Genomic DNA, 23,347 nt, shown 5'->3' with positions numbered 1-23,347 from the left:
GAAAAGCAAAAAAGATTGCCTTCAATTTAACCCCTAGATTCTGAAATCCTCAGGATATGGCCAGTGTCTAAAGTTCTGTAATATTAATCTAACAACTTTGTATAACTATTTTTTGTTTATGCATTTATTCACAGATTCAGGCAAGCTTTCATAAGCCAGTACTGCTCTTTAGTAAACTGCTTGTTCAATTCCAAAGTTGATTTTTTTCATACTACTTAAAGGAAATATCCACTAAGCACCTTTAATATTGGTTCTCCCTATACACCAATCAATAAAGAACAATCTCCTAGTTTATGACAGATAAACCCAGTATAATTTTTTTAGAGTACCAGAAAATTATCAGAAGATATTCAGATGAAATTTTAAATGACAAATTGCATAATCTACTTAACAGCCCTGAAAAATGAATAAATAAAATGTAAATAGATTATTATTTTGATAGTAGATGACAAGTATTCCATCTTGCTTCTGAACTCCCTTAAAAAACAGCTGTTACAAGTATTAAGTAATTTTGCTCCGATGGAAAGCATTTGATTTGTCGGGGATTTCTACATTAATTATCCTTGGAGAAATGTCCTGAATTTGTCCTACAGACTTCTGAATGCAAAGTAAAACCACTGAGTAATTTTTCTACTCCAGCAGTATTTTCAAGTCATGATATCACTAGATTAGTTCTGTATCTTTAAATTTAGTCATACAGTCTATGTAAGACAGAAACAGCAGATCTGGGCAGTGTAATCTGACAGTAAATTTAGCCAGATACATCAGAGCCTTTGAAAAAACAGACCTAGCTAATAAGCGTGCTAACAACTTTGGTACCCAATAGGGCCACCTTAAAAATCATTACGACCTAGCGAATGTCAAGACTCATTTTACAATTTTACACTACCTTACTTTCATGGTTTGACTTTAATTTTAGTGATAAACATTACATGGTCACATTCATAAGTACATCAAAATCTATAGTAACTGGTAAACATAGCAGTTACCTTGGTATGATTAACAGGAAGAGTTCTGTCTAAATGTACCTATCAGTGCAAAATCAAAGAAGTCTCTAAAAATGGACAACAACCCTGTTAAACTGGCCAAGAACAGCAACATATGCTTGCACAAAGTAGTCTGAGAGAAAGTTTACTGAAGAGCTCCTTTTCCATATCTGCTGAGATCATTTAACACAGAAATGAACACAGCAGCATCATTCTGACTATATTTTCTGAGTAAAACTCACCAGTTTAGAGTAACCTCATCAATGCCTTTCTGAAGGACAGATGGATACCAGATTGTTTCCATCAGCCTGAGCCAAGCAGGCTCCAGTGAAAAGCTTAGCACCTCCATTTGCACTCAGATCATAAGGCTGTACGCCAGGAAAGTAGTAAATACATCAAAGCATAATTGCCATTCACATTAATATACAAGCTAAAACTTCATACATACAGGTTGAGTTCCTAAGAAAGGAACAACGATTTTTTTTATACAGTCTCTGATTGCCCCAAATTGTATACTTACTGGATTACTTCCTATTAGCAACACATCACTATACAACACCTTCAGCAACTGTAGTGTCAAAAATTTGGTAATAAACTTGATGTGTCATCGCATCTCTGACATTATAGGACTTGATGAAGCATTCCAGCCATGGCAAGTCATCTACAAACAAAATCCAAATTACTGTTTAATACTAATTTCTAACTTTTGTAGGAGAGAAACATAACTTGAGCAGGATCTTAACTAGGGTATCTAAATGTATACAACAGTTAATGGGAAGAAAAATAAATTACTAATTTTAAAATTCCAATTTGCATCTTAAAATTTCCCGCAGCATCTGAAATGGTGTTCAGTGACAATCTTTCAAGCCTTGCCCTCCTTACCCCAGCGCCCCTCCCAAAACACTTGGTACCAGTAGTTGTACCACAGTATAGCACATATAAAGACTTTCCAATAATAAAAACTTATCTCCATGTGTCTCAATGAGACAATTTCAGGGGTCTCAAAGGGAACAACCTTTACAATAGGGCCACTTTTTGTAAGCATGGTCAAGACTCCAAGTGTGGTTGTGTGGTCACTGACAGCCATGTACTTAAGAGGGAGTACACTGCAGAGGTCAGAGCTGCGGCAGGGACATATAGCTACCTTGGACGTGTGTAGTTTAGGCAGAGCTACTTCCTGCCACAACAGAACTGCTGCACAAAAACCTCTGTGACTGGATTTGGATTAAGGTTTTGCTCAATTTTCATGGATGTTTCCTGTAGCAAGGGATGCTCTAAACCAGCATGTGCATTCAAAAGTAGAATCTCACACCAAAGCATGTGCCAGAAGCTGAGCTCCCTTTCAGTTTTCCCTAATGTACTGTGACATTCAGTACGAGGGTGTTTAGGTTAACTTCCATATGAATACAAATGACATGTTAGTGCTTGCATAGACATGACTGTATTCACACATCACTGCATGCTACATGAGAATTTACTGAACTATTACTTTTCTTTCTCAAAAGGGAGTTCCACTATTACAGAAATGTATCAAAACAAATTAATTGGAACTCTCCTTACAGACTCCTGCGTTTCTCTGTTCTGAGTTTTGCCGACGCGTAAGTTGAATTCTAAGACTTTGCATGTGCAATGGCAGATTGAAAGACCCTTTCCTTCCCCCCCCCCCTTTTAAAATAATGGCAATCTGACCTAATTTTCTTCCTGGAGGACAGAGCGTATTCATGGTCATCTGCATCTTTTGCTGAAGAGAATTATTAGTTAAGATTTCAGAGGCAGGAATTTGGAAAAAATTTTCCTGGAAGAGAACAGAAAAGTATGAGGCATTGGAAGAGGGGTAAGAAATCATTAGCCAGAACCCTGACTGCATGTTCTTTTATCATTTAAGGAACTTAAAATTATCCAGATAGGCAACACAACAGAAGAACAATACTATTTCTAAAACTGTTCAGATACAGAAGAAAACCAAAGCTGTCTGAAAAAATTAATAGTCTGTATTTCAGTACCCCTGAGTATTCAGGGACTACAGCCACCCAGAAAGCACACATGTAGGTCTGTATACATAACTGGCAGATATTCCTCATAAACCTCTGTAACCAGACAATGTTATGGCCAGAAAGGATGGTCAGTCCTCCTCAACAGTCCCTCGCTGCAGTGAGCAAAACATTTTGAGAGGAACAAAGTCACTTGAAAACAAGGGGGCACTGCAACCTTCAGTCGCAACCACTTCATAGAAGTGGAACTCCCTTAGTTTGAGTTTCATTTTTTTGATAGTTTTAGAAACTGTGGAGAAAGGCTTATACTGTGGAATACATTTCTGAATGAAGGAGCAAAATAAAGAATGGAACACTGAAACATTAAGTAAACCTTTTCTGTGTATTTTTAAACAATATAGAGTAAGCATGACTGACAAAACTCCCATTTTATTCTTTCCAAGTTTGTTACCTGATTTTGTACCTCTAACGACTCATCATCTTACACCTTGTCAAAGTGAGCTAAAGCTTCTGATAGCAATTTCTCCTTTTTGTTAAAAGATAAAAATACAGAATAATCTGCCTTTGTATAATTTTTGTCTGATACGTTTAATGGAAGTGATCAGAAGTTAGCAGATAATCCAGCAGCAAAATTGACAGAGATATCTACTTTTTCCTCTCACTCTTACAATTCTTCCTCTGACTATAGAACTTTTCGATTTTTTCCTTCAATGACTCTTCCTATAAAGAGGAGAGGAAAGAAAAGAACTGAGAGCGTTCCTACAGAAGTGTGACTGGAAGCTAGTGTAAAGCTGCACTTCAAAGTAGCCCAGTTCTTTCTCGGGTGGTGCTGAAGGACCCAAGTTAAGGCTTGGAAGGTATTGGCTTGTCTTTGAAGTACCACCAGCAGGAATGCTAGCAGCTGGCACTTCAGAAGAAATTGTGGGGTTTTTTTCTGCAGCTAAGCTGTAGTACTGAGCAGTATCTGATAAGAATCTGAGCTACCATGAAGTAGAGATTTTTGGAATTCTGCATCAAGAGATGGTTTAAAATCCTTCCCCCCACCTTCTTTTTGCAGTTTAGTTTCTCGATATAAAAAAGAAAAAGGACAGTAGAAGGAAAAGATGACTAGCTGAAATGGGGATTGCAGCCTTTGACCTCCTTTGCTGCTAATACACCATGTATTTTAAGAAAACACACATTTTTTCCAATATTGTTTTTACTTACAGTCTTAAAATTAAACAAGGAAGAGTACTCCCTTCAAAGTCCCACTCGAAGTCATTAAGTACAATGGTGGAAAATATATACACATTAAATACAATTGCTGTGGGGGAAAAAAAATTCCCACTGAATTGTTTCTCTGTCCCATTTTGGACAAAGTTATAACTCTGAAGTGCCACTACACTGAATATTTTCCACTTGGGTAAATAGATTACTCCAAACGTGTATTGTTAGATCCTGATATTCCCAGCCATGAACTGCTGGAATAAGAAAACACACAAATGCACTTATAGAAGGAAAAAAGGTACAATGTAATACTAATGTATTTTAGATAATAATTCTATTCTTTACCAAGTTCTTCTCACTTTTTTATTATTTTCTCTTTTCAAAACAATTGACATACCATCTCAAAATTTAGGATAGTAACTAAAATGTGTCTGTGTATGTTTGTGTGTGTAAAAAACAAAACAAAACCCCCCAAAATCCCCAAAGGTAAAACAAAAGGAAAAAACCCACGAAGTACATAGCAACAGATATTTCTACTGCACGCAAAAATACATGTAAAGGAGTAAATTCACTAAGGAGGATACTAGACTTATACAATTCATATTCAGCCCTAAATTGGAGATGCAGGAAGCAATGACCAGCTCTTGTCAGCCAGAAATCCTCCACCTTCCGCATCACAAAAAATTCTTACTCAAAGCATCTTTGTGCATTAAACCTAATAATAAAGCTTATGAATTAGAGTAAAAAGGAAAAAAATAAAAAAAAATCCTGAAGAGTAATTGGTAGTTTACTGTCAAAATAGGAGATGTCCAAAGTGGATTCTGCAGGGGATTGTCCGAAGTCTGGTGATTTCAAGAATTTTCAGTAGTGACATGCTTTATGGAATAGCAAATAGGCCCACTATGTTTACAGACAAAACCAAGCTGGGGGAACCGCAAGTATACAGGAGTAAAGAATTAGAATTAATTTTTGACAAACTTGAAGGCCAGTAGGACAAAAAAAACCCCCACAACCAACAACCAACCCCCCTGCCTTTCCACCAGATACATGTATAAAATACTGCTTTTAAGCAAACCAAATCAACGGCTCAAAGAATGAGGAATAATTTCTTAAAGCTGAGGTTCTACTCAGAGATGAAGGGATTATACCATGAATCAGTAAGCAAGAAATTAAGTGATCGCCATACTGGTTTATACATATAGAAGCATTATCTGGCAATGCCTCGTGCTAGGGTACTGTTTTAGCACTTTAAGGAAGATGTGGGCCACCGGGGAAGAATCCAGAAGAACAACAGTGAGGATGGTCAGAGTTTTCAAAGAACTCTGACCTGGAAGAAAAAACTCTGATATGAAAAAAACTCTTATATGGAAGAAGACAGAATGAATGGGGTTTTTTTAGCCTTCAGAAAGTAAAATCATTATACAGTGTGTAGTGACAGGAAAACCATCCATTCTTCAGTGTCTCAGGTAGCAGGAATGGTCTTAAGTTGCTTCAGAGAAAACTGAAAATAGGTTAATTCTAAGGTTAGCAAAGTAGTTGAATAAACTGCTTCTGAAATCAAAGATGAATATCTGCATAGCTATAGTTGAGTCCTGCCTAGGTTCAGGGGAAGGAAGGCATCTTCTGACCTCATGGTCGTATGAAACAAAAATCAAGAACTAGTGAATGGATAGATTCTACTGAGAGTTAAAAAAAGAGGCAATAAAATTTTGAACTAATCCAGAAGTTACCTGCATAAATCCTGAAATGCTCCCATCATTCACACAGCATTTAGACTGCACAATTTAACATTGCCAATAAGAGAGAAATTCAGCCATGGAAATGTATAGAAATCTATGGAAATACCAAATATCTATCTATAAGCTTCAGTTTTGTCTTTATGCTTTGATATTCTGTACTCTGATATTTTTTTGAAAAATTACTAAAAATTACATTCTGTGCATCTTCATTGATGGACAGTATTAATAACATCACAGCACTTGTAACTGTCCCTGCAAAACACTGCAGGTAACATAGAATGAGTATTTCTATACATACATTTGCTATTTTAAAAACAAATAAAACCCAAACCCACATAATCTGTAGAGTCTACCTTCACCTGGATTTACTTACATAATCAAAAAGGTATACATTTAGTGCTCCTGTTGCATCAACCAGTGTAAACTTCATAATAAAAACATACTGGAGCGGCACAATACCTAAAACTGGAGAAAATAAAAATTGATCTGTTTCTTAGAGTGACTATGCAAGACAAACCATAACAACTCAAGCTCACAATATCCCTCCTTTAATAGTAACTGACTTTGAATACTGTCATTAAAAGTATAAATTGACAGGCCAAAATATACAGCCTCTGAATCACAAAATGTGGTTCTATTTTGACAGCACATTGCAATCTGCCTAGAAACACTTTAATAGATGAGTCTATAAAAATGCAGAAAGATTTTTAAGTACTTATTCTCATCCTAGTAAAAGAAATGCTAATACTTGCTTAGATCTTAGATCCTACATTGGTAGGATTCTCCTACTCCTGTTATTTTATCCATGGAAGATTAAAGGAGACTTGCTCTTAAATTCAGTGATAAGAAGACAGCATTCCACCTGAAAACATATCTTCTGAGGAAAACAATTTGTTTCAAATGATGTAGTAAAAGCTACCAGGCAAAGTCTTACTCAGAAAAACTTTGCTGGCAGTTCTGAAAATATTCCAGCATAAGTAAATGACTATAGTAATTCTCTCACTGGCAGCAGTAAATGTTAAGCTGCAAACGTAAAATATCTTAAACATACAAAGTTAATGCAACTCTGCATCACTCTCTTTGGGGTACATCTACTTAAATTGGCTAGTCATTTTATGTTCAACTGATCTGATATACTTGCAGGTTATCATTTAGTCTGAAAATACAGATCATAAAAGAATAATATACATAAGATAATTTAAATGCTAGAAAGCATTTAATGAATATTGTTTTCATTTTGAGAATGTCAATCACAGGTGTTGTAACACTGCCAGTTATATATTACTTTACATTTATTTGATAGAATATAATTATGACAGTTTATTTAGGAGAACTACTGTATCGCTTGAATAGTTTTTTTCTTTTATAAAGTCTTTACCAAGCTTAGATACTGCTAGATATTCCAACTTAATGTTAGAACATGAATTGATAAACTTGAAAATATTCTTTCTCCTTAATATGTTGTGAAGTTTTAAGCTCCATTTTACCTCCAGCATTTGAACGTGTTGACTACATAAAGCAAGGAACACACAAAGCATAGAACACATATATATGTTATGGTATAATTCCTTTCATTTGAATATTATTTCTTGCAGACTCTCTAGAATATGCTTAGCATTGATAAGGCTTGCAGAAGATAAAAGTCTAACTTGTACTAGTCATTAAATAGGACTCTCTTTAGTTCAGGTCAGAAAAACATCTTCAAAAGGGAAAGCAAGACTAACTTCTAGGACTGCAAGCATGTACATAGTTTAAAAATGACATCTGCAACCAAAAATTCATCACATCTGTACTACAATAGGTGTTACTAGTGACACCTATGGTAGAAGAAACTATTCAACATATAAAATCCTTTAATTCATACTGTAATGATTTCAAAAGTAAATATGTAATTTCAACTAGTAAAAGGTGAATAAATTTTACAGCTTTATACTCAAGCATAATAATAAATTACATGCTTTCTGTACAAAACTGCAACCCAGAAACCAAACTATTTCATATAAACACTTCAGAATTAAGGCACGGAAGTATTTCAGGACAATATCATGTCAACTGACCTTGTGCTATTTCAGTTGGTTCCCATGATGGTCGTTGTTCTGCTGCAATGGAACTTAGACTCTTGATAGGCTTTGGAGTTGAACACTGCTTGCACCTAGCATTTAAAACAAGAAACTGAGACTAACCAAACACTGACTTATTTATACTAGAAGCTTTCTGCAGAAAAAAAAAAAAATTCTGATTTCCTTAATCAGTGCGAGTGCAAAAATATTTCTATTGCTGTTTAAAATAACTATTTTACTAGACACACAAGCTTTAGACCACATCAAAACCCTTAATGCTGCTTTTGTATTATGCCCAAGAAGAAATAAATCATTTTGGTCTGGAAAAGACCACCTCAGTGAACAGAAAGGAGGAAAACTGTACATCAAGGCTGAGAGAGCTGGGGTTGTTCAGCCTGGAGAAGGGAAGGCTGCAGGGAGACCTTATTGCAGCCTTTCAATATATAAAGGGGGCTTATAAGAAAGATGGAGAGAGACTTTTTACCAAGGCCCTTAATGACAGGACAAGGGACAATGGTTTTAAACTGAAAGAGGGTTGATTTAGGTTGTACAGAAGGAAGAAATTATTTACTATGAGGGTGGTAAGACACTGGAACAGGTTGCCCAGAGAAGCTGTGGATGCCCCATTCCTGGCAGTGTTCAAGGCCAGGATGGATGGGGCTTTGAGCAACCTGGTCTAGTGAAAGATGTCCCTGCCCATGGCAGGGTGATTGGACTAGATGATCTTTAAAGGTCTCTTCCAAGCCAAACCATTCTAAGATCACTACATTGCTAAACATATATTCCTATGTCACTGCTAAACATATATTCCTATGTCACTGCTAAACATATATTCCTATGTCACTATTTTGTTGTTTAGCAATACAAACATTTCACTTTGTAAAAGCAGGAATGAATCTGAACTTGTAGCACACTCTAAAAACACAACAGGGTTAGAGGAGAAGTTTGGCTTTACCTATGTTAAAAAATATTAACTATGAGTTATTAAAACAATCTCTTTCATTACTGGTATATTTACACCAGTAATTATAAATTTTACACGTGACATAGTAAGCAAATGCTGCAAGTGGATGAAAACATTGAAAAACTGTTTTCAAAGTTGTTCTCATTTGCCTCAAGGAATAAAATTACAGAACTGTTTTTTCCAAATTAAGCTTCTGTGCTAGTATATTACAATTAGAACTTAAAATAGACATTTATTGTCTTTTGGAATTACATGCAAAACATGTCATAAAAATTAATTGCACTAGTTCTGCTCAAGTGATATAAAGGAGTGAAGTTACTTTTTTCCTTTAAAAAACCCACCCAAACTCCAATAAAGTAACTTAGCTATGAACTTTGGTTTTTATATGCAAGTGTGTATGTTTATTTTTTTATATATATATGAATATACATGCATACGCACACACACATAAATATTTATACGGGTATTCAAGCTCATTCCTACAGCAAAAATAACTTTGCTTTTCATTCTACTATACAGAATTTTTTTAGACTTTGCTAAGTATACGTTACTGATAAAAAAGTGCGTGGAACAAAGCTCTGAAATGCCAACATCCTTGTGAAGTTCCTTCCTAAATATCCTGTAAACAATCATGGAATATCTTATAGAGCATTGGCTTTTACAGTACAGCCATTTAAACAGAGAACGATGTCTGAAGGCAAGTTGTGCATAGCTGGGGAAATACATGGATTATGAAGTGCAAGGGGAAATACTTTGTACTGGTGAAGATCCAGTCCCAGTAGGAATATCCATATTTTGCCTTTATTTAAAAAAGCTGTGGACAGCCATATCTGGAAAGGTCAAACAATATATGACAAAGAGAAAAAATTATCTGTATTTGTTTTATCAGTCCTTAGGGGAAACTTTAGGGTTCACATGAAACATGCAATATTTCTCCACAGAATTTTTTTTACTGCCTACAGGACTGAAGTAGTGCAACACAGTGCTCTGCTTGAACTTATTAGGGCTGCTGAGAGGGAGGACTCAGCTTGCATGAAGTAGACTGTTATTTCTGAGCTCAGTAACTGCATGCTGCTGCTGCGCAGTACTGGGAGAACATACTGCTGCTAGCTCTCATTGAGCAGAAACATGATATTGCATGGCATAGCACACATACCAGACATGGATATGTGTACTACATTCTACAGCCTTGAAACTGTGGAATTCAGAAACCCGATGAAGTCATCTCTACAGTGACTGACATCCACAAACAGGTAAAGGCACTTTGCAGTGCTGTAGATCTCAATAAATGGCAAAGGCTGAGGAAAGGCTGTCCAAAATCCCTCATTTCTTCCAAACCCCAAACTTTCCCAGCACCAGGAATGAGAGAGAATGAGACATGGATTGACAGCCTGAAATTATTTTCTGGGTCTCTATTTAAATATTACCTGTGTACAAAAAAAACAGCATACATTTTTAAAGCAACATATGTTTTGGCTTTAGTCTAATGAGTAAGACCTGAAAATGGTATTTTTCTGGCCAGAAATTGGAAGATCTGGACTAAAAGAGGAAGATTTAGGCATTTTGCAGCCTAAAGAGACTCGTATGTGCACTTCCATCTCTGTAGTATATTACCCTACCCACACATCACAGGCAAGACTGAACCTGTGGTGCTGTGCAATTAAGGGCATAAGATTTATAGAGCAAGATAAAGCCCAACTGCAGTTAAGTCCTTTGATATGAGGTAGTAGTATGGCATTTCAATCCTGATCTCAGTAGTGCTGATCATGTTATGTATTTTGCATCAAAGAATCTTTGGGTAAGTTATCCCTTGAGCACTGCTGTTTGAATTACTGAAGAAAATGATATCTATCTATTGCTGCAACTATGAAAATATCAACAAATACTTTGAACCTACCCATAATATTTTATGTTCCCTTGTAAAAGAAAAGGAGCTGAAGGATCTAATAATTCAAGATCATCTTCTGTGGATCTCACAGGAATAACACATTTAAATCTTTTTGTAAGCTTCCAGACTTCTTTTAGTGTTCCACCTATTAAGAACAGAAAAAAATGTCTTTTTAAACTGTAATCAAGAATAAATTGAACAGCTTGCATTTCTTGGCTGATTAGATGTTGATTTCAGGACCTTCAATAAAAATTGAGACCCACTATTGAAAACTGAAAAAATGGTCCATAACCTTCTCACTCTTACTCAACAACAGACTCAATAAAGAATCAAAGATAGGCATTTATCAGAGCAGATGCCTTAATAGCTATCATAGCCATCACTGTAACCATGAGGTTGTATTTTGTTAGCATCACTTTAATTTAATTTCTCCTATGATTTTATTAGCAATTTTCTTGGGGGAAAAAAAGAACAAACTGACTTTTTGTAATTGCTCCTAAGTGTTTTTTCAGCTTTTAACCAGCAGTTTATGAAAAAGTATTCAACCACATCATAATTGACATGAGGTAGGAAATGCAGAACCACCAAACTTCATGCTAATTTGAGTGCTAGTTAATTGGGGCCATGCTAGGAACACAGCAGAAATTTAATGTATTACAGCTGGAACCCTGAGATTTTCCAATTCCAGTGACAGGAAAAAGTTTTTTCAAATTTATTATAAATCACAAGATAACTTGCCTTCAGTCTCTGTACTATGGACTGCAGAACGGATTATGGAATCTTTTTGAGAGTTCACCAGTTCAGTGGAAATGTGGTAAATTTACTAATTTAACACACAGAGAACAGTTATTTGGAAATAGTTCAATAAATTATATGATTGAATCAGCTTGTGAACAACAGCTAAAAAAAGCGAGCAAACTGTTCTAAAATAAATATATTCTACAACTGTGTTGTTGACCACTAACTATAACTAAGATGTTTCAAAGACTTTATGACAAGTAATTACAACACTGGATTCTAAAATATTTACTGCATATATTTGTTACTTCTATTGCAGAGGTAACTAGAGAAGAAAATAAAATCAATAAAATTGCATTATTACTGGTGATGAAAAAATGCACAACATGAAACCTCAATGAACTTCTAGTAAAAAAAATAAACAGAGGCACAGATATTTGAAATTACTTCCCAAAAAGTTAGAAAACAAAGGTCCTCCAAGTACAGTCACACAGATAACAAATCTCATATACATTTCAACTGTTATTCAAGGGATTAACATACAAAATTCAGCGTAGTTTTAACTGACATTGCTAAAAGGTCTTCAGAATTTCAACTTTCCTGTAATATGAAGTTACATTGAGCAAATGTATTCTGGCTTCAAAGAGACTGGCATAAAACACAGAGAAATTACTAGGGGTTGACAATCAGAGTGATTTCATCCACAAATAACGAGGATATGCAAGGAGCATTAATCTACTTGTTAACCGTAACATTTCACTCTTCAGTTCAACTAATCTATAGCAATGGTTATGGAATCCTCTCACTCCCTGTCGAGGGTCACATAAAATTCTGTCCATTATCCAACTACTTCCTCAATTCCACCCCAATAGATGCCAAACACTCAAAAAGAAGTCCTTGCTTCAGCATAATGATTATGGGGAAGAATAGAGTATTGTGTTGTAGAAGAGCAAATTGCTTGTGTTTAACAAATGAGTAGAATCTAGACCATGTCTGTCTAATAAATGTCATAATATGTTTGGCCTTTGAAGGTCGTCTGTATTTGGAAAAGTGCTGGGAAGATTTCTAGGGAGACTTCAAAATCTCCACATCCAAAAACTTAAAGATAAAAATTAAAATAGCATGTAGCTTTGGCAAGGTTCATGATCAATGTTCTCAGAAAGAAGTGCTAAAACACTGATTATGCCTTTTCCTTGTGCTCCAACATGAAGCACATATATCCACATACATACATACTGAGCTGCTGGCACTTTAATATCTGAAAAAAAGATTTATCAAGTTATATTGTTCAGTTATTTTGGGAAAATAAACTAGAACTAGATTCTTTTTTCTTTTGTTTTCACAAAGATAAGGTTAGATTGAACCCCCCCCCCCCCGCCCCAGTTTGGAACATGTCAGAAATAAAGCAGCTATCAGAACTAGTTGAATGTAAAACAAAGTGGAAAACAGAAGGGGTTTTGTCATTGACCCTTACACAAAGGACCACCTGACTTACATTTGCTTATTCATACCACTACTGGAGCACAACTGAAGACTTTGTTTTAAATTCAGAATGCTACTACATGCAATTATTTATTACTTTTCTTCTATGCAAAACATTCCTTATAAGTATTCTTGCTAAACTGCTTTGTTTAAAATTCAGTGGCTATTTCTCTTCCCTGAGGAAATCTGATAAAAACCAAACCAAACCAAAAAAATCTCATGCTGTGAGCTCTATTAATCTGAAACAACACTGACATCCAGAGGCTGACAAAGTTAATTGTAGGCTTGTATTATGAGAAGCCTTCCAAAACTTTTCCACTTCAATACTAAAAATAGGCTTTTTTTAGAAGACTCCGCGAGTTTTCAAATCAGAACTGAAAAATCACTAAGCACAGCTTGAAAAAAAAATATTCAGATATTAATTTGAGCAGAATCAACAATAAACTTATTGGTATGGTTTTAAAATAGACAGAAGCATCTTACAAGACCTTCACAGATGACATTTTTCTGTTTGCACAACAGTAACTTAAAGTTCCAGCTGAGTTTTTCTTTTCTTTGAACACGCCTTTATCTGAATACAACTTCAACATATCTTAACTTTGTAGATACTTAGAGTGGACACTGTGACATAAGCAGCGGTATATTTGCAATTTATCTTACCTTCTATCATAAGCAAAGTATCTTCAGGCTGTTGAAGCATTTCATCATGCTTTACAAAATGGATAGCTATTTTCCTTTGTTTCTGGTCTTGTGTAGTCCACATTACAGAATCATACCAGGATGTATTGTGTAATTCCGGGTTTGGGGCAGTAACAGCAGAGCCTTGTAAAATAAAGTCAAAGTCATCTCCATCTGGAACTTCTTGCCTAAAACCATTTCCAAAATGAATAAGTAAATTCTAACAGCTTCTCCTTAGGCAATCTAGCAACAAGGACAACAGTACTCCAAATAAATATTAAAATATAGTAATGAGAGTTAAAGTATATACAGGAAAAATAACTTTGTTGTTATATCAGTTTAAACATTTGGAGCTGTATAGAAATTACGACAAGATTATTCATTTCCATGTTAATAAATATGCTAAGTAATCTAATCTTACCTAGGAGCAGAGGCAGCCTAGTGGCTCCATCCACACATATGTAAATCCATGGAAAAAACAAATATATCAGATTTATGTTATTTCAGTTGGGCCTTAAAAGGGCCACACAACTGCATACCACTTCACCAGAGTGAAAAGACTGTATATGCTCATATGATTTCAAGTTTTATGTTCTAACCTATTTTACTTTGCATATTTTGGGGGGGGGGGGGAAGGGCAGGAACAGAATAGCTTCATGTACGTACTGTAAAGGGAAAACCTGCAACTCTGCGCTACAGTTTCTTTCCAGTCCTGCTGGAGTGCACCATTTGTACACTTGCAGTTGTGATCCACAGAGAAGTAATGCAGGCCATTCAAATTTTACCAGTACTATCAACAACAGGCAAAAAGCCAGTGGTTGGCGCGCAAATTAAAAATACAGTAGAATGTTTTCTCCTAAGCGAGACAGACCTGCTGGCTTCAGGTGGAATATGAACCGCAACAAAAAGGATAATGAAAAAAACAGGCTAAAGCTTGGGCTGTTTCATAAAACACTGAAAGAAAGTAGGTGCCAAGCTCCAGAGTGGAGTTGAAGAAAAAATACCATCAACTCCTGCAGATTATTCTGATGATTTCACTTTCAAACCCAAGAGCAGCTGCTTCCACCAGTGAATAGAACAATTCCTGCCTATGAAACCAAACTTTGATACCATTCTGCTATGACTGTAGAACTGGCACACAAGAAGTCTTACTGAACATGAACTTTCATTTCATGAACTGTTCACATTAACTCTTTCCACCTGTGTTCCTGGATTACTATTTTAAATGCAAAAGCAATAGACCTAACATAACAGGTCATCTTTCCAGATATACCCATTAAACTCTTCTAGCCCCTACAGACTGCCTGCAGATTTCCTGCGGAGGCTGGAATGGAATGAATTGGTTTGAACTAAGCTACGCACAAGGATTGCAACTTCTATAATGTGGATACATGAATAAAACTACATACACATATATCAATATTTTGCTATTTACAGGAAAGCTTCCAGTTGAAGTCTAAAAAACAAAAATACATCTCTCACAAGGATTTTATACTCCAAGCGTTATATGTATCTTACTGCATACAGTGTTAAAGGATCAAACTTGCATTGAACTTTGTTCAGTCAGGCTCCTCAGCATATGCTAAAACATGAAACAACTTCTGCCACAGCAGAACATGTAGGAGGGAAGGATGCCCCTAAAGCATATTTCCTTTGTGGGCCTCTTAACTAACCCAGTCCAGGCTGCAGTACAGCTCCACTATATTTCACTGATTCCATCCACCTGATGCACACAGTTGAGAAAAGAGAAGCTAAATTTAAGGGAAGCACTGCAAGCAGTCCTATCACTGCAGCAGGACAGTGGCAGTAGTAGCAGAAAATAGGCTAACTAAAGCCTCACAAATCTGTCTGGTTAAAAGTCTACCCTGATTTTGTGGCAAAGAGAAGGCAGCGATATGTGAAACAGGAGAAGACTCAAATGAACAGAAAAGAAGATATTAACAAGTCAAAAATATATAAAAAGGCTATAGTAGTCATGTAAAATTGTGGGATAAGGATGAATTTCATAAGGAACAAAAAATTCTATCAATTTTATCTGCTTATTACTATACAGAGTTGGCAAATTATCAATTATGTGACAAAAATGGCAGAGAGAGTTGGTAATTATCTCCTTTTTACACTTGGTAATAAAGACCATGTACTTGTATGTTGTGAAGACGATGAAGCACTTCCTCTTCTATTAGCAACCAAGAGAACGTTATAACAACATCTGATAAGGACCACTATTTTTAAAGCTGCAAGCACGCTACTTTGCATGCAAAAGCTGTAAGAGAAGGATAGTAGGGGCATTTTCTTCTCTCAGTGATGTTTGTACCTAATAAACCTTGATTGTGCAAAAAATTTCAAAAGGCCAGGAGAATGTTAATGTGCCACCATATTAAGAAAGCAATAGTTTACACCAGTAACAATAAAGCTGTTTGCATGGGACCGATGCTAGGCTAAGTCAGGCAAAAAAAGTGATACAGGATTCAGATGATCATGAATAAATAGCACTGTAATTCATGTCACTCAGTAGTTTAATCAAAAATAGACCATTTCAAACAAATTTTCTTTCATTTTTAGATGAATAGACACCATAAATGGCATATGATTATTTGACTGAGCATTATTTGATACCATGACAAACTGTATTAAAGTGGAAATAACAATGCTAAAACGGTCAGTGAACTGACTCAGGTCAAAAAAAAGACAAAAATACCAACATGAATGGTGTTTCCCTGGTATTTCAGGATCCAGAAAAGATGCCTTCTCTGGAAGATACACTTTAGTCAAAGATATTTTATTCATTCATTTGGAGACTATCATACCTTTTTGCTTATTTTTTTTTTTAAACTGCAGTACAGAAACAGGTACTTAAATACAACTTTGGTATGGGAAAAAACATACTGCTATATTTGAAAATAAAGAAAAATTATTGTTTTGAAAGCAAAAGGTTCTGTAAATGGAACTCTTCTGATGATTTAAAGTTTTCCTACCTATTACCAGTGAGTTTCAAATCTTTGCTCAAAATGAAATGCATTTACATTCAGCTCATTTTACACAAGAAAGGATGAAAATACACTGAAAAATCTAGGCATCCCAAAACATACAGAACAATTTGTAATTACTTTTATTGTGTGAAACACTTACAAAGAGTTGCATTTGGAACAATAAAGTTTAATAGACTGATAGAGCTTCTGGGGTTTATAAGTTCTCAGCTTTGCTCTAATGCGATACTGTTGAGGAGCCGTGCTGTTCAGAATGGTTTTCAGTTCTGTGTTATTCAAATCCTGATGATCTGTTAATACTGCAAAATAACAACACACAGAGAAAAGGCTGTACATACCTATTAAACACCATAATATTTGAAATATGGGAAATGGCCATAGCAGGTATGCATTTTCCCTTAGTTCTCAGCTTCTCTTTCCTTCCCAGTTGCAGCCTCAGTTTTATCAATACGTTACTACAGTCTTTAAGATAAATCACAACAGGGTGTGGGAGCATGGTGTACTTCAGTGTACAGAAATTTAACATGTAGAAAAAAACTAATGAAAGTAGACTACATAAATATGCTCTATTCCTTTAGAAATGGAATAAAACCGAAGTAACATTCATAAACTTATACTCTTAGAATAGCTTTTCCTATAATAAGTAGAATATATTATTTCAACCTTTGAGCTGATGTCTCAAAAATATTTTTGTTCTTTAGTAAAAATAAAATTCACCTTGAGGTCAAAATGTTTCCTACCTGTAACAGGTAACTGCTGACATCTCTGTAAGTATGACTCAAGATCTAAAATCAAGAAGAATTTCTTAGTTATTTTCCCTCCTTCTTTTTCTTCTTTCTCATGTGGACACACAAAACCAGATAGATAGGCAGATAGATACACACACAAACCCAAAAGCTGAACAAAGGAAAATGGAAATCCTAATGTATGAAAACAATATAGCAAAAGGAAAAAGCAAAGTAAGCAGAAGACAAACATTAGATATCAAGAGTTAACATATTTGAGGAGGAATTAGTGTACACATTAAATAGCAATGCTCATCAAAACGAACACTTTTCAAATGTATACTGTGAATGATACTGCTGACATAAACTGTATTCATCCCCCTGTAATCCTTCTGGACAAGAGCATCAATACATTATTCTAAAAACAATATGGACTGCCTGGTCCCTCCTCTGAACAACCTCTACTACATATACACAGTGCAGTAAATATGCGCAAAATTCTTTCTAAATTTGCAGTATTATGGTCTAGACATGAAGTATTTATTTGACTTTTGCACCCTCTTAGAAATATCCTATCAGAGTATGTTAATAATGCCTAAGTAACATAGGATTTTAAATGCTAGAAGCAAAGATGCAGACTATGACCAGCCAGCTTTAGAGTTTAATTCACTTTTAGTTATTCTAATTCTGGGCTAAAAATATCATCCGAAGAATAGCACGGGATCTGTAGAACTGCCTGTAAGATACTACGTTTCCATGGCGCTGCACCTTGCAAAACTCTGCTACTGATACAACCTTCCATCCAACAGCTTTAGAAGGGCTCCTCAGCAAGCAGCTGTTTAGTAGCGTTTTCAGTACCTGTCTCTAAGAAATTCCCCTTTAGAGGGAGGGAATTATGTCACTCTGCTTTATGATCTAATATAATATGATTAAAAACACAGTGTTTAATAATTTATTCACTGCCTCCTATGAAAGTATTTTTCCATGTATATGAAAGGCTTCTGCTGTAAGACAGAAGGACAGGGTAATGTCAGTTTCCAGCCTAATAATCAGAGAAGAATTCTCTAAGGCTTTGTATGTGAAAGTAACATTACACACTTAGAGAAGCAGTTAACTGTGACCTTATCTTGACCATATATATATTAGAAGAAAGAGCAAGTCAGCTTTCAATTGCTCTTACCTGTAACATTGTTAAAAGTGCTGTCTAATTCCACTGAAGACATGCTTTCCATATTCTGACTGTCTGCCAGATCCACAGATTCCAAGAATCTAAAAATAAATGACTAAATATTTTATAACCTAGAGAAGTGATTCATATATATACACACACACACATATATATATGGGACTATACGTACACTTACATAAAACCTACTGTTTATCAATACACAAGTATAATGTTCAGACATAAATTTTCCAGCAGACACATAAAACTCAATTGAGCCAGAAGCTGCAGGAGTGTGTACTAATGATGCAGATGAGACACTCCTCTTCAAATCACTTCTAGGACTTTAAACACAATATAGTGCCAAAAGAAGTCTGTACTACTGAAAATGGAATTCCTGATAAAGGAATGTGGACTTTGGTTACTTAGCCTTTCCTAGGAGGAAAAAAGAGAGTTTATAACCTTTGGAAGAAGGGGCGGGCAACTCAGGAGGACTACAAGGATGTCATGAGGTTATGCAGGGAGAAAATTAGAAGGGCCAAAGCCCAACGAGAAATTAATCTGGCTACTGCCGTAAAAGACAATAAAAAAATGTTTCTGTAAGTATATCAGCAACAAAAGGAGGGCTAAGGAGAATCTCCATCCTTTATTGGATACCAAGGGAAACATAGTGACAAAGGATGAGGAAAAAGGCTGAGGTACTTAATGCTGCCTTTGCCTCAGTCTTTAATAGTAAGACCAGTTGTTCTCAGGGTACACAGCCCCCTGAGCTGGAAGACAGGGACAGGGAGCAGAATGAAGCCCCCATATCCAAGGGGAAATGGTTAGCGACTTGCTACACACCCGAGACTATGGTGGTGGATGGGATCCACCCAAGGGTACTGAGGGAGCTGGCAGAAGGGCTCACCAAGCCACTTTCAACCACTTATCATCAGTCCTGGCTAACTGGGGAGGTCCCAGTTGACTGGAAGTTAGCACATGTGACACCCATCTACACTAAGGGCTAGAAGGAGGATCTGGGGAACTAAGGCCTGCCAGTCTGAGCTTGGTGCTGGGGAAGGTTATGGAGCAGGTCATCTTGAGTGCTACCACATGGCACATACAGGACAACTAGGCAATTGGGCCCAGTCCACATGGGTTTATGAAAGGCAGGTCCTGCTTGACTAACATGATCTCCTTCTATAAGAAGGTGACCCGCTTAGTGGATGAGGCTCTGGATGTTGTCTACCTAGACTTTAGTAAAGTTTTTGACACCATTTCCCACAGCATTCTCCTGGAGAAACTGGCTGCTCATGACTTGGATGGGCCTACACTTTTCTGGGTAAAAAAATAGGCTGGATGGCCAGGCCCAAAGAGTGGTGGTGAATGGAGTTAAATCCAGTTGGCAGCCAGTCACAAGTGGTGTCTCCCAAGGCTCAGTATTGGGGCCAGTTCTGTTTAAGATCTTTATCAATGATCTGGATGAGGGGATTGAGTGCACCCTCAGCAAGTCTGCAGATGACACCAAGTTGGGAGGGAGGATTGATCTGCTCGTGGGTAGGAAGACTCTATAGAGGGATCTGGACAGGCTGGATCGGTGGGCCAAGGCCAATTGTATGAGGTTCAACAAGGCCAGGTGCTGGGTCCTGCACTTGGGTCATAACAACCCCATGCAATGCTACAGGCTTGGGGAAGAGTGGCTGGAAAGCTGCCTGGTGGGAAAGGACCTGGGGGTGTTGGTTGACAGCTGGCTGAATATGAGCCAGCAGTGTCCCCAGGTGGCCAAGAAGGCCAACAACATCAGAAATAGCATGGCCAGGAGGACAAGGGAAGTGATCATCCCCCTGTGCTTGGCTGTTGTGGTTTAACCCCAGCCAGCAACTAAGCACCACACAGCTGCTCGCTCACTCCCCTCCAGTGGGATGGGGGAGAGAATTGGAAGGGTAAAAGTAAGAAAACTTGTGGGTTGAGATAAAGACAGTTTAATAATTAAAGCAAAAGCTGCGCGCAACACGCAAAGCAAACCAAGGAATTCATTCCCCACTTCCCATGGGCAGGCAGGCGTTCAGCCATCTCCAGGAAAGCAGGGCTCCATCACGTATAGCGGTGACTTGGGAAAATAATGCCATCACTCTGAATGACCCCCTGACTTTCTTCTTTTCCTCATGGTTTTATATACTGAGCATGATGTCACATGATATGGAATATCCCTTTGGCCAGTGGGGGTCAGCTGTCCCAGCTGTCTCCCCTCCCAACTTTTTGGGCACCCCCAGCCTACTCACTGGTGGGGTGGTGTGAGAAGCAGAAAAGGCCTTGGCTCTGTGTAAGCACTGCTCAGCAGTAACAAAAACATCCCTGTGTTATCAACACTGTTTTCAGCACAAATCCAAAAGAGCCCCATACTAGCTAGATGAAGAAAATTAACTCTATCCCAGCCCAAACCAGCACATCGGCACTGGTGAGGCTGCACCTTAAATGCTGTGTTCAGTTTTGGGCCCCTTGCTACAAGAAAGACATTGAGGTGCTGGAGCGTGTCCAATGAAGAACAACGAAGCTGGTGAAGGGTCTAGAGCACAAATCCTATGAGGAACGGCTGAGGGAACTGGGGTTGTTTAGCCTGGAGAAAAGGAGGCTGAGGGGAGACCTTATCGCCCTCTACAACTACCCGAAAAGAGGTTGTAGTGAGGTGGGGGTCAGTCTCTTCTCCCAAGGTACAAGCAATGGGACAAGAGGAAACAGCCTCAAGTTGTACCAGGGGAGGTTTAATTGGATATTAGGAAAAATTTCGTCAAGTGTTGTCAAGTGTTGTCTTCAAGGGTTGTCAAGCATTGGAACAGGCTGCCCAGGGAAGTGGTTGAGTCACTGTCTCTGGAGATATTTAAAAGATGTGTAGACTTGTCACTTAGGGACATGGTTTAGTGGTGGACCTGGCAGTGTTAGGTTAATGGTTGGACTTGATGATCTTAAAGGCCCTTTCCAGCCTGAATGACTCCATGATTTCTTATGCATATAACGCAGTTCAGTAAAGCATTTATATTATATGCTTCATTTTGAACATCTTTAAGTCTCACCATTTCCAAGTAACACATATGCACATACTTAAAATGTGCTCAGTTTATTTGCTTAACCTTAGCTTTTATCTTTAAAAGATTATATGCCAGTATAAAACTGAATAAGTATGTTAATGTGGGCAGGCCTTATTATTACAGCACTATAAAAGAGAAATCTAAATCCCTCCTGTACTTTAAATTTGAAAAATTAGCCTTTATTTACCTATCCCCCCAAACACTTACTCTCTTCTTAGTGGTGCTAAAGACATATTCTGTTCCGGAGTTTCTGGTTCTTACATACTGTCCTGGTTTGGGCTGGGATAGAGTTAATTGCCTAGTAGCTGGTATGGGGCTGTGTTTTGGGTTCAGTATGAGAAGCATGTTGATAACACTGATGTTTTCAGTTGTTCCTAACTAATGTTTAGACTAAGTCAAGGATTCTTCTGCTTCTCATCCCCAGCCAGCAAGAAGGCTGGAGGGGCACAAGAAGTTGGGAGGGGACACAGCCAGGGCAGCTGACCCAAAGTGGCCAACAGGGTATTCCACACCATGTGACATCATACCCAGTATATAAAATGGGGGTGTGTGGGGCCAGGGGGAACTGCTGCTTGGGAACTAAGTGGACGTTGGTCAGCAGGTGGTGAGCAATTGCACTGTGCATCACTTGTATATTCCAATCCTTTTATTATTATTATTGTCATTTTAATATTGTTATTATTATCATTATTAGTTTCTCCCTTTCTGTTCTATTAAACTGTTCTTATCTCAACCCATGAGTTTTACTTTTTCTTCTCCCGATTTTCTCCCCCACCCCACTGGGTGGGCAGGGCGGGGGAGTGAGTGAGCGGCTGCGTGGCGCTTAGTTGCTGGCTGGGGGTAAACCACGACACATACGTTTACAATTCTAAACTGTACAGTTGTTACATTAGCCTAGAGTTTTCCAGAATCATCTAGGAAAAAAACCTACACATAGAACTTACGCCTTTAGTTCCTTAACATCCAGGTTACTTTCTGGTAAGACTCCTATTCCTCGACCATAACAGGTGCCACCATGAAGATGAAATTCTATATGTGAGACATCTTCATCAACAGCACTTGCTTGTTTCGTATGAATACTGTAAATTCTCAGAAAACTTCCAATCTTAAAGAAAAAAAAAAGATAACACAAAATCAGCTATTTACTTGGAAAAATCTAGGCCTCATAAAGCTTCTTCACCGGTTTCACTGAATCACATAATAGCTGACATTGTCAGGGACCTCTGGAGACTGCCTAGTCCAACCCCCGTGCAGAAAGCAAAGTCAACTAGAGCAGGTTTCTTAGGGCTGTCTCCAGCTGGGTTTTGATATTTTCAGAAATGGAGACTCCAAAACCTCTCTGGGTGACCTGTTTGTTTTGCTTTATCAGACAACATTACTGGCAGCAAAGGCTGATTCAGAACCAGCATAAGCCTTCTTTACTAAATCTGATTCTCAAGCAGACTTCAGAAGACAGATCAAACGAGCCAATATATTCTTTTCCTGAGGGCACAATTTGTCTTCTATATTCACAACACAGCCCTCCAGAGACTGACATGCTGTGATTTGTCCATGTATGATTGCACTCAGCAATTGACCTCATGTCCATCATCATGCATGGCATATTATCTGTTTATGTACACACATAAACACATCTGCTTACCAGATTTGTTTATCATATCTTACTCTTACAT

General features: G+C 37.4%; 1 protein-coding gene across 3 annotated transcripts in view; it reads right to left on the bottom strand.

Moving 5' to 3' along the window:
• Window positions 1-530: 530 nt before the first annotated feature.
• POT1 (protection of telomeres 1) overlaps window positions 531-23,347 on the bottom strand; it is an 81,646-nt gene continuing 58,829 nt past the window's right edge. For all 3 annotated transcript variants that reach the window (XM_010581290.1, XM_010581291.1, XM_010581292.1), the window contains 10 exons: window positions 22,619-22,779; window positions 18,625-18,713; window positions 17,460-17,504; window positions 16,862-17,018; window positions 13,715-13,920; window positions 10,844-10,979; window positions 7,980-8,074; window positions 6,296-6,387; window positions 2,676-2,781; window positions 531-1,647 (listed from right to left, as the gene is read on the bottom strand). In XM_010581290.1, the coding sequence (XP_010579592.1) occupies window positions 1,535-1,647; window positions 2,676-2,781; window positions 6,296-6,387; window positions 7,980-8,074; window positions 10,844-10,979; window positions 13,715-13,920; window positions 16,862-17,018; window positions 17,460-17,504; window positions 18,625-18,713; window positions 22,619-22,779 (1,200 nt within the window). In that variant the 3' untranslated portion in view covers window positions 531-1,534. The remainder of the gene's footprint in view (window positions 1,648-2,675; window positions 2,782-6,295; window positions 6,388-7,979; window positions 8,075-10,843; window positions 10,980-13,714; window positions 13,921-16,861; window positions 17,019-17,459; window positions 17,505-18,624; window positions 18,714-22,618; window positions 22,780-23,347) is intronic.

Source organism: Haliaeetus leucocephalus, unplaced genomic scaffold (genome assembly GCF_000737465.1).
Source record: "Haliaeetus leucocephalus isolate CR32 unplaced genomic scaffold, Haliaeetus_leucocephalus-4.0 Scaffold763, whole genome shotgun sequence".
Classification (NCBI taxonomy): domain Eukaryota; kingdom Metazoa; phylum Chordata; class Aves; order Accipitriformes; family Accipitridae; genus Haliaeetus; species Haliaeetus leucocephalus.
Note: the sequence above shows the minus strand (reverse complement) of the source record. Positions and strands in the feature narration are given on the sequence as shown.